Source organism: Geotrypetes seraphini, chromosome 7, assembly GCF_902459505.1.
Source record: "Geotrypetes seraphini chromosome 7, aGeoSer1.1, whole genome shotgun sequence".
Taxonomy (NCBI): Eukaryota; Metazoa; Chordata; class Amphibia; order Gymnophiona; family Dermophiidae; genus Geotrypetes; species Geotrypetes seraphini.
In genome coordinates this window covers 54,532,025-54,549,407 of record NC_047090.1, presented here as the reverse complement: position 1 = coordinate 54,549,407, position 17,383 = coordinate 54,532,025, and the positions used below count along the sequence as shown (strand labels likewise).

At 42.1% G+C, this 17,383-nt stretch overlaps 1 protein-coding gene across 1 annotated transcript in view; it reads left to right on the top strand.

Annotated features, from left to right (window-relative positions):
- DNM1L (dynamin 1 like) overlaps positions 1 to 17,383 on the top strand; it is a 245,696-nt gene that overhangs the window by 203,948 nt on the left and 24,365 nt on the right. Inside the window, exons 14-15 of the mRNA XM_033953060.1 lie at positions 4,981 to 5,034; positions 14,220 to 14,390. Of these exons, the coding sequence (XP_033808951.1) occupies positions 4,981 to 5,034; positions 14,220 to 14,390 (225 nt within the window). The remainder of the gene's footprint in view (positions 1 to 4,980; positions 5,035 to 14,219; positions 14,391 to 17,383) is intronic.

The following is a 17,383-nucleotide window of genomic DNA, read 5'->3' as shown; positions in this document are numbered from 1 at the left end:
AGCTTTCTTAAGTATATTCCTCGAATAGCCTCTCCATTCCAATTTTTGAATTAAAGACTTAGAGTGTTTGTTGTAACTTTTGTTATTCGAACAATTGCGCTTTAATCTGAGAAATTGAGAAAACGGAAGGTTCTTTTTTAAGCTCATTGGATGGCAACTGTGAAAGTCTAAAAAAGTATTTCTATCTGTTGGTTTTGTGTAAAGATCAAATTCAAAATGGTCATCAGCTTGAATCACCAATAAGTCTAAATAATTCAACTTGTTTATAGAATATTGCATAGTAAATTGGATATTGTCATCACAGCTATTCAACCATTGGAGAAAGGAATGTAAATCATCTTCTGTACCTTTTCAGAGGAGCAGAACATCATCGATATATCTATACCATTTGATGATATTAGTAATAAATGGAGAATGATCTAGCCAAACTGTTTCGAATTCTGCCATGTATAGGTTGGCCACTGAAGGGGCAAAAGTCGTCCCCATGGCTACACCTTTATTTTGCTTATAGATTTTACCGTTGTACATAAAGAAATTTTCTTTCATGGCAATTCTTGCTAGATTTGCAAGAAACTCAGATGGTATAAGGTTTGGTCTTGCTCTTTTGTTAAACGTCATATTTAGAATATGCAACGCATCATCTTGGGGTATAGATGTATATAGAGAGGTAACATCTAGGGATACAATCACAAAAGGGAAAATTTCAGCTGGAATTTCTTCAAGTTTGACCATCAAGTCTCTTGAATCTTGGATAAAAGATTTGATGTCTTGTACTTGATCTTTGAGAAATTCGTCCACAAACATGGATAGAGGTTCCAATAAGGATCCGCGGGTAAAAAAAAATACAGCCTACTCTGGGGTCCATGCAAAAGCAGCGCACTAGAGCTGCTTCAGCATGATGGTTCTATCACAAAATAAAATAAAAAAATCCTGCTGGTATGCTATACACAATGAGTATGCAAATTACTGGTGTGTTAGAAAAGAGTCACCAACAGATCTGCACCCGTTGCTCATTAACACATCTCCAACTTCTCCTGTCTCCCATCATTATACATCCCTGGAAGTCTAGTGGCACCCCTCCCTGCAACCCTGATGTTGAATGGATCCCTCCCCTGAGCCCCACAGACCTGTACCTCAAAAGAGGCAGGATAAGAACATACTGGGACAGACCGAATGCCATCAATCCCAGTATCCTGTTTCCAACAGTGGCCAACCCAGGTCAGATTTTATGCTGCTTGTTCTAGGAATAAGCGGTGGATTTCTGCAAGCCATCTCAATATCTTATGGACTTTTCTTTTAGGAAATTATCCAAACTTTTTTTAAACCCCACTAAACTAACTGATTTCACCACATTCTCCAGTAACGAATTCCAGAGTTTAATTACACATTGTGTGAAGAAATATTTTCTCCAGTTTGTTTTAAATCTGCTTAGTAGCTTCATCACATGCTCCCCTAGTCCTAGTGTTTTTGGAAAGAATAAACAAGTAATTCACATCTATCTTTTCCACTCCACTCATGGTGGAGGGCCACTTTCTGATTTTATAGATCTCTATTATATTCCCCCCCCCCCAAGCTGTCTCTTCTCCAAGCTGAAGTAGTCCCATCCCTTTTATCATTTTTGTCGCCCTTCTCTGTACCTTTTCTAATTCAAGTTTCAAGTTTAATATGTATTTGATTAATCGCTTTGTCATTATTCAAAGCGATTTACACGTAATTAAAATTACAATATAAAAGAAATTTTAAAATAGATAAAGACTAACGGGACACAGACAATTACGACACGAACTGGAAACGAAGGGATAGGTAGGGGAAGAAATTACAATATATTATAGCAGAGTGGGAGACAAAAATGGAAAACACATATGGAAGGGATAAAAATAAAGATGATTGAATAAAGGTTGTGGAGAAAAGAAAAGGTTAGTTCCAAGACTTATAAAATATTATTAAAAGAAATCAATAGTGTTAAATTGCGAAGGCATCGTTAAAAAGGAAAGTTTTCAGTTTACTTTTGAATTTTTCTAAATTGATTTCTTCTCGTAGATAACTGGGGAGAGAATTCCAGGTTTGGGGAGCTGTGACTAAAAAGATATACTGCCGGCGCGTATTTATTATTTTTAGCGAGGGGATCATTAATAAATGCTGTTCATCTGATCTTAAAGTTCTATTAGAAGAGTAAGGGATTAATAATTTATGAATAAAAGCCGGAGTTTTGAAAAGAAGAGATTTAAATGTGAGTAAGCTATGTTTGTATATTATTCTGTGGGCCACTAGAAGCCAATGGGCTTCCTTAAGAAGAGGAGTTATATGCTCGAATTTTTTAGCTTTTGAAATAAGCCTAATGGCTGTGTTTTGTATAATCTGTAGACGTTTGATTTCTTTTTGTGCTATTCCCTTAAACAAAGCGTTACAGTAATCTAATTTCGAAATAACGAGAGAATGAATGAGAATTTTCAGAGAGTCGGTACTGAGTAATTGTGAGATAGAACGTATTTGTCTAAGTCTGAGAATGAGGACTTAATGACGCTACTGATATGGTCATGAAAGGAGAGTTTGTGATCCAAAATTACTCCGAGTATTTTGGTTTTTTGTACAACTTGTAAAGGAAGCCCATTAATAGAGATTAGTAGGATAAGTTTAGGATTATCTTTCCAGGGAAAGAGCAACACATTGGATTTATTGATGTTTAATGCAAGTCGGTTATTGTTTAACCAGTGGTGGATTTTTTCGAGTTTTGTATTAATTAAAGTTATGTCAGATGAGTTATTAGTATCTATGGGATGCAGAAGTTGTATGTCGTCGGCATAAGCGAATGTATTAAAGCCGATTGATTGACATAAAGTCAGCAGAGGTGCTAGAAATATATCTTTTTTTAGAAACAGCAACCAGAACTGCGATACAGGGCATTATAACATTTTCATCTTTGTTTTCCATTTATTTCCTGGTAATTCATAACATTGTATTTGCTTTCTTATCCTCTGCCACATATTGAGCTGAGGGTTTCAACATATCCTCAACAATGACATCTAGATGCTTTTCCTGGGCTGTGTCTTCTAATATAGAACCCAGCATCACGTAGCTATGGTTCGGGTTCCTCTTTCTCACATGCATTACTTTGCACTTGCTCACATTAAATGTCATCTGTCATTTTGATTCCCAGTCTCACAAGGTCGTCTTGCAATTTTTCACAATCCTCTTGCAATTTAATGACTTTGAACAACTTTATGTCATCAGCAAATTTAATTTTTCACAATCCTCTTGCAATTTAATAAATTGAACAACAGCAAATTTAATTATTTCACTAGTTATTCCCATCTCTAGATAATTGATAAATGTGTTAAAAAGCAGCTGTACCAGCATAGACCCCCGGAGAACCCCACTATTTCCCCTTATTCATTGAGAATATTGACCATTTACCTACTCTCTGTTTTTTGTCTTTCAACCAGTTCTTTATTCATAATAAGAAAGTACCTCCTATCCCATGACTTTCTAAGTTCCTCAGAAGTCTTTCATGAAGTACTTTGTCAAATGCCTTTTGAAAATCCAAATACACAATAACAACCGGTTCACCTTTATCTGCGTGTTCATTCACCCTTTGAAAGAAATGCAGTAGATTGGTGAGGCAAGATTTCCCTTGACTAAATCCATGTTGGTTTTCTCTCATTAATCCATGCTTATTTATATGTTCTGTCATTTTGTTCTTTATAATAGTCTCTACCATTTTGCCCAGCACCGATGTCAGACACCTTGATCTAATTAACCGGATCTCTGGAACCCTATTTAAAAATCAGTGCTACCCTCCAGTCTTCCGGTACTATGCTGAATTTTAGTGAAAAATTACAAATTACTAACAATAGCTCTGCAAGTTCATTTTTCAATTCTATCAGGACTCTGTGATGTATACTGACTGGTCCAGGCAATCTGTTACTGTTCAGTTTGCCAAATTATCCCATTACATCATCCAGTGTTACAGAGATTTGTTTGAGTTTCTCTGGTTCATCAGAATTGAATATCGTTTCTGGATTTGTTATCCCCCCCCCCAAACACATACACACACATCTTCCTCGGTGAAGATCGAGGCAAAGAATTCATTTAATCTCTCCGCTATGGCCTTGTCTTCACTGAGAGCCCCTTTTATCCCCCGGTCGTGTAGCGGTCTTTATCCACCGGTCGTCTAGCGAACCAATCGATTCTGTTCCTAGCTTCTTGCTTTTAATATACCTAAAAAAGTTTTTAGTGTGTGTTTTTGCTTTCAGTGCAGTCTTCTTTTCAAGGTCTCTCTTCACCTTCCTTATTAACGCCTTGCATTTGAATTAGAGAATGACACGGTGGCTGTTACCCGCTGAAATGGTGAGAGGAAAAAGTGGTCGCCAAGAGTACGGGGACAAGGCCATGGAGGGGAGAAGAGAGTTAGCAGAACCTCTGCTGCCTGTATCTGCACTGAATTCTACACAGCATGTGCAGAATTCTGTGTATCCTGTATGAAACAAATGGAACATCCTTCCCTAATGACTTCCCTCCACTTATCTCTTCCCCTCCCTGTTTAAAAGTGTTTCTCTGTTTTTTTCAGGTTGTTGCTGCATTTTGAAAACAATAGAGCTCTTTTGGGAAGAAACGGCTTTAAAATATTTTCTTTGCTTTTGTATAGTCACTATAATTAGATGATAATCACGTCATGTCCCCTTGCTCTGAAAGCTTCCATGTGGTCCAGGTACCAATTAAAGTGTCACAAAGTCTGTTCCAAGTATTTTAAGTGACAAATGAAGTGGGAAGAATGTGCAACATTATACTGAAGGAAAGCCAGACACAAGCGGTTTGGCACCTTTAGTTTTTATATCCTTAAATAGATAATTTTTTTATTGTTTATAATTTATAGTATAAGATATTTTGCTAGCATGAGACTCATCTATAACTATGTCTTTTATAAGTGCTCTTTTTGCAGAATGATATAAAATTAAGTTTTTCTTGGCTTGTGTTTTTTAGGAACAGAGACGCAACAGGTTAGCCAGGGATTTGTCTGCTGTGCCACGAGACAAGGTGAGTAACTGAAATGTAAATACAATTGTAATCTCCATTCAAATATGATGAAATTCCAGGCTGAGAACAAACTGGTACAATATTTGTGAATTCTCATGACTGAGGACTTGAGAAAGGTATCCAGCTTCCATCAAGTAGAGTCTGCGGAGGTTACAATTACTCTGTTTGCAAAGCTATTGCATGCATGGTTCATCTGTGTGGGAGTTGGTTTGTAGTGGGAATTCTTTCCAGGTTCTCTCTAGTGCATAATGGTGTAGCTTCCTGTGTGTCCTAGTTACACAGTACCATTTCATGGAGTTTCTATCAATAGAATACATTCTGGCAATAATGACAGTTAATGACATGCAGAAAGAGTTAAAGATGAGGTTTTAGTTCCTTGCCAGCACATGGTAAGTTGGCATTACAAATTATGTTATAACTGCTCAGTTGCCCATCCTTCATTCTCTATAGACATACTAGGCCCTGATATTCAAACAAGTTTAAGTAGGCAAAAGAGGGTCTTGGTTAAATCCCATTGAGCTGGCCATCCACATAATGCACAGTCCAGTTAGTGCTAGGGATTTCTGGGGCAGAGCTGGCACATAACCAGTTAACAGTAATATTCAATTCACTAGCTGGTTAAGTTAATGAATAGTTAAAACATTAAAAAGGCTGTCCTAATTTTATCCACTGAGGTAACTGGGTACCAGTATGAATATTAAAGTTGTCTAGTTAACTTCCAGATGACCGCACATGTTACTATGTTACATACCTGGATATTCAGTCCTGGCCCGGCATTGACTATCTGGGCTTAGTTCAGCCCACAGCTGCCAATGGCTTAAACGTTGACTGCTGCAGTTGAATATTTGGCTCATTATTTATATTTGAATAGCAACAATCAGTCCACATCAACATCTAACTCATTTTCTAGAAAGTTTATGTAGGAAGAATAAAATTTATATAGCTGTGTGGGCAGATGCATAGATTGTTAATAACAAACTAAAATGAAGCTGAGTTTTAGCTGGAGACTTTGAAGTATGACAGAATAAGTGAAAAGAAGGAAAGATTCTTACAGCTCAAGAAGTACCGTATTTTCTCGCATATAACGCGCGCGTTATACGTGGTTTTTACGTACCGCGCACACCCTTGCGCGTTATACGCGTGAGCGCGTTGTACAAAAATTTTTTTACATAGTTTCCCCCCCCTGACGTCCGATTCACCCCCCCGCAGGACCGCTCGCACCCCCACCCCGAAGGACCACTCGCACGCACCCGCACCCCCACCCTGAAGGACCGCTCGCACCCCCACAGCCTCCCGACCCCCCCCCCCCCCATCATGTAGAAGCTCCTACCGGTGTCCTGCTGCTTCCTCTTGGCGGTCCCGACACCCGACACGATCGGGGAAAGAGGGAGCTCAAGCCCTCTTGCCCCAACCAACCGCGGCACCCCCGACATGATCGGGGCAAGAGGGAGCTCAAGCCCTCTTGCCCCCCCGACTCCCCAACACGATCGGGGCAAAAGGGAGCCTAAGCCCTCTTGCCCCGCCGACTCCCCAACTCCCCGACAATATCAGGCCAGGAGGGAGCCCAAGTCCTCCTGGCCCTGGCGACCCCCCCCGCTAGTTGTTCGGGCCAGGAGGGAGCCCAAACCCTCCTGGCCACGGCGACCCCCTACCCCCACCCCGCACTACATTACGGGCAGGAGGGATCCCAGGCCCTCCTGCCCTCGACGCAAACCCCTCTCCCCCCAACGACCGCCCCCCCCAAGAACCTCCGACCGCCCCCCCCAGCCGACCCGCGACCCCCCTGGCCAACCCCCACGACCCCCCCACCCCCTTTCCCCGTACCTTTGTGTAGTTGGCCGGACAGACGGGAGTCAAACTCGCCTGTCCGGCAGGCAGCCAACAACGGAATGAGGCCGGATTGGCCCATCTGTCCCAAAGCTCCGCCTACTGGTGGGGCCTAAGGCGCCTGGGCCAATCAGAATAGGCCCGGGAGCCTTAGGTCCCTCCTGGGGGCAGGGCCTGAGGCACATGGGCCCAACCCGACCATGGAGAGTCGGGGCGGGCGAAAGGAGAGTCGGGGTGGCCAGAGGAAAGTCAGGGTGGGTGAAAGGAGAGTCGGGGTGGCCAGAGGAGAGTCGGGGCATGCGCGGTATACGGGTGTGCGCGGTATATAAAAATTTCTGTACATAAATTTGTGTTTTTCGCGCGCTATATCAAATTTTTTAGCTGAATCTTTATTGGTTTGAGACCTAGAGGCTGTCAAATGTACTGTAGGTCACTCTATAGTATTGTGTTCTGTTTAACACAAAATGGCAACTTTGTCCAGTCACTTAATGGTATTGCGGTATATAAACTGTTATTATTATTATTATAAACTATAGCCCAACAAAGCCTCCAAGAGAATTGAAATTTTGTGGATTAATACAACCCTTGGCACTAACTTCATGTGCAAAGTTTGGAATATAACATTAGTTTACCTCCCCTTTCCTGAGCCAGCAAAGTAGGCAAAAATGTTATAAAAGAAATGCAATGCCTACTTTTGACTCCTCATTGCTCCTGGCCTGTATTTCGATTCAGGTCATAACTGTGCCAGTGGTCATAGCACAAGACATGCACATAGGATTTGCATTAAGACACTTTGCCATTTTTGGGGTGCAGATATTTCAACTAGACATCATCCAATTTTTTAAACTTTTTATATCACTTAAAAGAGCGTCGTTTTTGCTACAAAAACCTTTCTAAGTCCCTTCTGGAATCAATACAAAAGGTTTTTCACATCAACCCACAAACTGGGGCTTGCAAAAAGCCATATATTCTTTTCTCCATTCCTCCTCCCAGTTGGCTGAGGAGTAGAGAGCCCCCTGTAGTTTTCATTTCTGCAAGCGAACCATGTAGATGCCTTTTATTTTCTTCTTGGTTTATTTGCTAAAGTCCATTTTTTTAGGTGGCTTTGATGCCTTGAGAGGCCTTGGGAGGAGGTTGTCTGGGAAAGGACACAATTTTTGCAGAGCTGGATGGCTGCTCCACAGGGCAAGCTTTGTGTAGACTTGCAGTGATTACAACTGGTGCAAAATGTGGCGGTCAGGCTGATTTTTGGGTTGAAGAAATTCGATCATGTAACTCTTTCCTACCGACTCATGCATTGGTTACCGATGGAGGCACGTGTGAAGTTTAAGTTTGGATGTTTTTGCTTTAAGGTACTATTTGGTTTAGCCCCTAAATACATAACTGACCTTTTCTCTTTCTCAACCAATAGACATAAGAGAAGCTCACACTTGAATTTTGTTTCTCCACCGGTTAGAGGATGTAAATTTAAAAGACATCATCAACATTTTTTCTCATATCAGGCAGCATTATGGGATAAAGATCTGGAACAATTACTTATGCTTACTAATACTTATGGGGAATTAAGGAGACACCTAAAAACATATCTGTTCCTGAAGTACTTAGGTAGCTGTTTTGTACAATCTTTCCCACAATAACTAATCTCTAGAGCTGTTAGTCACTAGTTTTTAACTTTCTTAGTCTGCTCAATTTGTAGCATTTTTAATCATTGTAAACCGCATAGAACTTCACGGTCCTGCAGTATATAAACTGTTATTATTATTATTGTGGAGCCAGCCTGCTATGTGCTGTCTTCAGAGCTCAGGGTCTGTCCCCCTGGGAGCGTGCTTACCTGCTGACCCTGTCAGAGGTTTAAGCGCAGGCTTTTTGTGCCCTGAGTAAGAGCCCTCAGGGTATCAAGGCACAGGCTGCGTTTTCTCATCCCTGGTCGAATGAGAAGGTTCAGTGGGGGCCGAGGTCTGGGTTGGGGTACACCCAGCTGGCAGCCTAAAGATCCTGAAGATTCTGTGAATTGGAGAAATTCTGAGGCAGAAAATAATTTACTTCCCAATAACTTTGTAAAAAGCACAAAATGCTAATTCAACAAGTTAGCTATTTCTAATGCCGTGCCTCAGAGACCGAGTCATCAAGCAAGATCTTTAAGCAAGATCTTTTATGCTCTTCTTCAGTCGAGATCTCAATCACTGGCATCTGGCATGTGCTAGCAGCACTAAATTCTTTTTTATCATTTTTATTTTTTATCTCTTTTTCTTTTTGTAAATCGTTTTTGTTTTGTTTCTAGTATATTTTTATAATTAAAATCTTATAAATATTCTGAAAAAATTGACCATTTAATATGATAGTGCATAAATTCAAAAAGCACTTATCTGAAGTTTCTGTCAGCACTGTTTAAAGCCCAACGGGGCCACCCGTTTCACCCTGTATGGCTTCTTCAGGGGAAAGTACTTGACAGTGCCTGGAACACAAAACGATTCATTAGTTTCTACTGCATACTTTTTAAAGTGAAAATACATTAAATATTCAAAGTTTAAAGCAGCAACTTACAGAACAGGAAAGACCTTATTTCCTTGGCAAAATTTCTCTAAAGAAATGGCGACGCGCTGAAAGACGCCAAGCTATTTATAGTACCCGATAAGGGCCTGCTAGTGTTTACGTCGTTTACGTGACTGACGTAATTTTGGTGAATGGACAAACGTATCCAATAAACATACAAAAAAAATTTTTGGATACGTTTGTCCATTCACCAAAATTACGTCAGTCACGTAAACGACGTAAACACTAGCAGGCCCTTATCGGGTACTATATAATTAAAATCTTATAAATATTCTGAAAAAATTGACCATTTAATATGATAGTGCATAAATTCAAAAAGCACTTATCTGAAGTTTCTGTCAGCACTGTTTAAAGCCCAACGGGGCCACCCGTTTCACCCTGTATGGCTTCTTCAGGGGAAAGTACTTGACAGTGCCTGGAACACAAAACGATTCATTAGTTTCTACTGCATACTTTTTAAAGTGAAAATACATTAAATATTCAAAGTTTAAAGCAGCAACTTACAGAACAGGAAAGACCTTATTTCCTCCGCAAAATTTCTCTAAAGAAATGGCGACGCGCTGAAAGACGCCAAGCTATTTATAGTACCCGATAAGGGCCTGCTAGTGTTTACGTATTTTCACTTTAAAAAGTATGCAGTAGAAACTAATGAATCGTTTTGTGTTCCAGGCACTGTCAAGTACTTTCCCCTGAAGAAGCCATACAGGGTGAAACGGGTGGCCCCGTTGGGCTTTAAACAGTGCTGACAGAAACTTCAGATAAGTGCTTTTTGAATTTATGCACTATCATATTAAATGGTCAATTTTTTCAGAATATTTATAAGATTTTAATTATAAAAATATACTAGAAACAAAACAAAAACGATTTACAAAAAGAAAGAGAGATAAAAAATAAAAATGATAAAAAAGAATTTAGTGCTGCTAGCACATGCCAGATGCCAGTGATTGAGATCTCGACTGAAGAAGAGCATAAAAGATCTTGCTTAAAGATCTTGCTTGATGACTCGGTCTCTGAGGCACGGCATTAGAAATAGCTAACTTGTTGAATTAGCATTTTGTGCTTTTTACAAAGTTATTGGGAAGTAAATTTGGATGTACAACAGTTTGTGAATACTTCCTTAGTAATTGTAATTTGGTTATAGCAGAAAATAATTTCCCTTCACTTCAGCTACACAGACAGAGCTGACAGGCTGGCACAGTGGAGAATGTAAATAAAGCCCCATTACTTGCTATGGGAGATTTGGGGGGGGGGGGGATTTTCAGCCATTTTTGGAGATAGGGATCAGTTTCCCCACCCCCAAATCACTGATTTATTTTTCCATCAGGTCTCCATGAGGCGTTGTAGGTGTGAATTTACTGGTGGCGGCCATCTTGGATTTTTAGTGATCATTTTTCAACTTTAAATTTCTGCCTGACAAACCCTCAAATTTGTTAAAAATCATTAAGGGATAGACTCTTCTATCATTGTAGATGTGAATTCATAGGTGGATTGCACCACATTACTGGCGGAGGAGTGTCAGTTTACCATGTGCCATGGCATACGAAGGGAGGGGACGGGAGCTTTGGGCCTCACGTCCTCTAAGGCTGAGGACCCTGGTTGGGTTTGGGAAATGGGCAGAAAATTTCATCCAGTGTGTTTTCAGGCAGATGCAGGTGTATGGAATCCAGGGACATTTTGCAGTCCTTCTGACCACTCAGGGAGTCAATGACTATCCCAACCTGTGGCTTTTCTCCAGAATTTGTTCAGCTCATGTGGAGAGCCTATCTTACAGGTCTGACCCATGTGGCACAACCGTTGGGCACTGTGTAAGCCTTTCAATCGGGCCTTCCCTTGCAGAGATACCTGTTCAGGCCCCCAGTGTCTCCCATGTTAGTGCATCAATTGCTTGGCTATTTTGCATGAGGTTTTAGCTAATTTGCATGGCTGGATTGGAAAATGGGCGGTCGAGGGGGAAAAACACATGGTGGGCCATTTGGTGCATCAGGCCGGTAACAGCGATTGTTGCTAAAGCTGTGAAAACAGCGATGATTGCTGACTTTAGTGCATCCCCCAGTTAAAGAAAGAAGATTAATAAAAGTAAGAACTAATCTTCCATTCTGTTCATATTTGAACTGGTCTTGCTTTGGCCTGAAATTAAGTCTCAAATGCATGCATTATTCACATGTTTATACATATTGTGGTAAAAAAGAGGCATCTTTCTATAATATATAAATGAGGTAGAAGTGTGAAATTACATGGTGCAGTTAAGCTTGTTGGGCTTGCCATGGTAGTTCAGGTTACGATATCCACTGCTTTCACATACTCTTGTAAATGCCCCTTCAAAATGAACAATTTAGTTGATGATTCATTGCAAGTTCAGTAAAGATCCTAGCTGCACATCTCAAATTTTAATAAAATTTAGTGGCATAGAATTTAGGCCATGGGCTACTAACTGGCCAGCTTATTTAGATATCCATGTGCTTTGGTTTACAAGTTAATATAGTCAAAATAATATGATCCAAAATGAACATTTCAAATTCTTATTGCAATGTTTTCCACTCTTGCTGATGATGTAGATTGTTGTGCACGTTTTCTTATAAAATTTCTGCTCACTATAATCCTAGAAAAATTTAAGACAGATAAAACCCTTCACTTTACCCTTCCCTTCATCTCTCGATTGACTAGTGATAGCTTATGATTTGCACAAATTCTGCAGAAATCATGGGGTCATCAGGAGGTCATGCTCCCCAGGGGCCAGCCTGAAGAGGGCACTGGAGGAAGAGTATGGGGGCCTTTATAATATGGTGTGCTTTGAGGAAGGGGGAGCACAAGTGTAAACATCACCCCTGGGTGCTAGAGATCCATGGTATACCAGTGTGCAGTAGTGCTGCTCGATTCACGATTCGAATTGGTTCAAAACAACAAAAAACTGGCTTCCCGATTCGCGTGACCCTTCCCCCTTCGCCCCCTAAAGCAGGAGCAGCAGGGTCAGACGGGAAGTGGTGCTGTCGGCTTCCCCCCCCCCGGCTTCCGGCTCCCACCCCCTCAGCCTTCCGCTCCCCCCGGCCTCCCCACACTGTTTACCGAACAGCCTTCAAGCAAGATCGCAGTGTTAGTGATTTTAGTACCGCTTTGGAGCTGGTTCCTCCGTTGCGGTCCCGCCCCTCCTCTGACATCAGAGAAGGGGCGGGACTGCGACGGAGGAACCATATCCGAAGCGGTACTAAGATCGCTAACACCGTGATCTTGCTGACAGGCTGTTCTGGCTGGAAGATAAACAGTGGGGGAGACTAGGGGGGGGAAGCAGAAGGCCAGGGGGGGTGGAAGCCGGACGCCGGGAGGGGGGTGGGGAGTGAGCAGTCCTTTGGGGTGGGACAGGCAGGCAGGCCTTCAAAGGGGGGTGGACAGGCCTTCAGGGGTGGGATAGGCTTTCAAGTGGGGACAAGCCTTCAAGGGGGGGAGGCAGGCCTTCAAAGGGGGGACAGGTCTTCAAGGGGGAACAGGCCTTTAGGGGGGACAGGCAGGCCTTCAGGGGTGGGATAGGCTTTCAAGGGTGGGGGACAAGCCTTCAAGGGGGGGAGGCAGGCCTTCAAAGGGGGACAGGTCTTCAAGGGGGGGACAGGCAGGCCTTCAGGGGTGGGATAGGTCTTCAAGGGGGGGACAAGCCTTCAAGGGGGAGGCAGGCCTTTCAAGGGGGGAGGCAGGCCTTTCAAGGGGGGACAGACCTTTAGGGGAGGGGGGCCCTGGTATAGAAGTACACAGAGGGAGGGAAGGGGGTTCAAAGAGATGTGCATATGCTGGACTTTGGGGAGCATATGGGTCTGAAAATAGAGGAGAGAGCGAGGGAGAGAGATGATGGACAATGGGATTTAGGGAGGGAAGGAACAGAAAGGGAGAGAAGTTGGACGCAAGGGATGGTGTGGAGGGGGGATAGAGATACTGGATAGGAGGGTAGTTGGGAAAAGAAAGGGAGAGATGGTGGACCCTGGGGTGTTGGGGAAGGAGGGAGAGATGCTGGATGAAAGGGTAGTTAAGAAAAGATGGATCTGTGGAGGGAGACGAAAAAAAGGAAAGATGCCAGACCTCCTGGGGAGGGAAGAGAAACGGAAGTGGAGGACAGAGATGGAAGATGGATGATTAGCAGGGAGAAAGAAGGAGACCCTGGCAAGCAAGTTGTCAGAAGACAACCAGAGCCTGAGACCAACAAAATTTGAATAATGACCAGACAACAAAAGGTAGAAAAACTAATTTTATTTTCTGTTTTGTGATTACAATATATCAGATTTGAAATGTGTATCCTTCCAGAGCTGGTGTTAGACCGCAAACTTGAGCTAGAATTTAACAGAGAAAGGAAAAGTATTTTTTGTTTGTTTATTTTGTTTACACCACAGCGCCAGTGTGATTAGGAGAAGGCAAAGGGGATGAAGAGGCTGTAAAATAAACCCACTAGGATGTTTGAAAAAAAAACACCCAATTGGGCAGGAAAATCGAATCGAATTGAAAAACCAATTCAATAGGCTGAATCAAATCAAATTTTTTTTTCCTGGAAACGGGCAGCTCTAGTGTGCAGTGGTAGAGGAACTCATGTCTAAAGACAGTACCTCTTCTGATATATGCATGCCATTGCAATCAACAAGATGCCCCCTTCTAAGAATAGTTTTGTGGCACATATCTTCATGGGAGTCCCTAACTAGCCTCCCCCCCCCAAAAAAAAAAAAAATCATGCGGTGGTTGTGGAAATATTGTGCAGGGTCTTTTTTCCTTTACTTGTAATATGAGTTTAGAGCTACCATGCAGTACTCAGTTGTCTTACCCTATTTCTTCAGATCACTACCACTGGTGGTACTGGTGATGGAGCTCAAGATTCGGGAGCCAGCAACTGGAGAGGTATGTTGAAATCCAAAGCAGAAGAGACGTTAACTGAAGAAAAAGCAAAACCTGCTATCATCCTGCCAGCTAGTCCTCAGAGAGGCCATGCAGTCAACCTCTTGGATGTGGTATGTATCTAGAGTTACCTGCATGTCAGATACGTAAAACATTTCCAATAAAGAAGTTTCCATCTTTTTTTGTGATGCTTATAATGTGATATGTACAAATGGAAATCACTCGACTTGAGCTCTTTGTAAGATTATAGGGATAACTTTAACTGCCCATATTGATGAAAAATATTTGTGCTAATGTGGACTTTGCCAGATTTTCAAAGTGAGAATATGCATGTACTTTAGCTTTGGAATGACTTTATTGACGGCTACCATTTTATTACTATTATATTCCTTGTTTGCTAGATTTGTTTCAAACAGGGTTGTACATTTAAATCCTTAATGTTTTATTTATTAAGGGCCTGTTTTACAAAGCTGCGCGGTAATGGCCCCAAAGCCCATAGAGATTTAAAGGGCTTCGGGGCTGTTGCCGCGCGGCTTTATAAAATGGGCCCTAAATGTTTTCTGTCGTTCTGCATAGAGAAGTTAGTTGTATGAATACAGACTTACATTACATTACAGATTTCTATCCGCCATTGTCTTGCGGTTCAAGGCGGATTACAAAAGAATTACAAAAAATGTATTACAAGAAGAAGATATCTGGTAATTTCTAGAGGAGATAAAGAGTAGACTTCCATCCAACATGCAGATTTTAAACTAATGACAAACTGGTAGTACTCATTTTTCTTTCTATTTTCTTTATTTTAAAATTTTATAAACCGCTTAAATCTAAGCAGTGTACATATCAATCATATACAATTGTAAAAATAAACAACACAATAACAAATAATACAAAAATATGACGTGTTTATAATTGGTAGCAACATTTTAAAATGCTATCATAAATTTAAATCATTCCTCCTTATGGAGGTCACGTGACGCGATGTGCTAGACAGGATGGGTTTCTGCTAACTCCAGGGCTACTCCTTCATGCAGGACGATCTAATTGATTGACAAACCCCACTGCCTTGCGAAACTTTATCGGGATCACTATGAGAGTATATGGACCACTTTGTCACTCAATCGCAAGCTTCTATGACGTCAAAATCAGCTAAAAAAGATCGGGATCGTATACGGAAAACAAAATGGCGGTGATATTTCCGGCGGCGGTGAACCAGTTCACTGAGGCTGCACTGAGTGATCTTAAAACAGCAGTAGCTCAGGTCCTCAAGCCACATCTTGAGCACCTTTCATCGCAAATAACTCATCTGGAGCAGATTCTCTCTGAAGCCATGACCCGCACTGCTGATTTGGAGCAATGAGTTTCCATGGTGGAGGACAGCACTAACATGCACGCAACGGATATAGCCCCCATGCAGGAGCTGGTTCGAGCGCAGTCAGCGAAATTAGAGGACATAGAAAATAGGTCCCGTCACTCTGGGCCTGCCTGAAACAATTCCGGAGTGGCGGCTGCTAGAGCTTTTGGAATGTTAGCTAACAGATGAACTGCCTATACTGTCGGTGCTAGGCCTGGTACGCCTGGAACGCGCTCATCGTATGGGTCCCCAATCTGGCAGGGAAACGCGACCCCGAATGGTGATTGTGAAAGTACTCAATTGTCGCCATAAAGTGGAATTATTACACCAGTACTATTTGAAAAAAGATGCTTTGAAATATGATGATACCCCAATCCATATTAGTCAGGACTACTCTGCAGCACTAACTGAGAAACAGAAGCCATTCTACCCACTTTGCACAAAACTAGTGGATCTCAAACAACGCTTCCAATTTCTATACCCAACGATATTGAAGATCCACCACAACAGCATGTGGCAAGCTTTTACCTCGCCAGAGGCTGCAGGTGGCTTTATCGATTCCTTGGGGGACTCAACTTCTACCACTCCTTGAGGGCTGGATGCCACAGGATTTTTTTTTTATTTTTTTGTACCAGTTCCTCCTGAGTGTACCTGTATAGGGACGAGGATGAGTCAAAGCTTGAGATTGGTGTGTTTTCTCATTAGGGTAGATTTGACACTTTATTCTGTGCATGGAGGGGGTCGCCCCATGCTTGTAGCGTCTGTTAGTACCTCTTATGGGAGGATATGTGGGGGAGATTGTGTGGGATGGGCGGCAGGGTGTTTGAGTATGTTGGGAACAGCAGCAAGGGGGGTTTGGTACATACATTGGGGGATTCCTACAGGTGGGAGTAGTTCCTTGGATGGGGAGTATGCTATTTTTTGTGCTGCTATGGGAATACTATGTTTAATTTTATGTTTTTGTTGCTAAAAGTATATGCCCCCCAGGTGAAACTGGGCGCCCAGGGGGCTTCTTGCATTTGACATGGCTGACATTGAGTGATCCTGGGTGCCCTGAGTGACCGCCCTCTTAGATTAATATCCTGTAATGTGTCTGGCATCATGTCTCCCATTAAAAGTACAAAAATACTTACACAACTTAAGAACCATAAGGTAGACATTGCCTGCCTTCAGGAAATGTGCCTCACAGATACTGAACATCAAAAATTATGGAGGAGTTGGGTGGGGGAAGTATATTACTCCTCATCCATGGGGTAAAAAGCTGGGGTCACATTGCTGGTACTTAAGGGATTGCCTTGTGAGGTTTTGGTCAAGCGACAGGACCCCCAGGGGAGAGATTTACTGTCTCATATTACGGTGCGGAGTTGCACATTTCAACTTCTAGTACTATATGGCCCAAATGTTTGCTCACACTTATTTTCAAAACTTGGTGAACCTATGCATTACAGACACTGCTATGCCGTTGATAGTCGCTGGGGATTTTAATCAAGTTCTGGACCCAGCACTTGATAGATCTCACCCTGGTGGAGGTACATTGTCAAAGAATACCAAGGGCATTCCTTATCTTTGTTGCTCTTTGGGGCTTGTTGGCCCATGGTGATTATTGCACCCAACGGAGTGTGATTTCACTCACCGGTCCAGAGTACATCATACCTTTTCAAGAATACATTATTTCTTGATCTCTGAGCCCCTATATGCGAAGGTTGAAGAGGATAGGATTGGACCCTTAGAGATGTTTGATCATAACCTTATTTG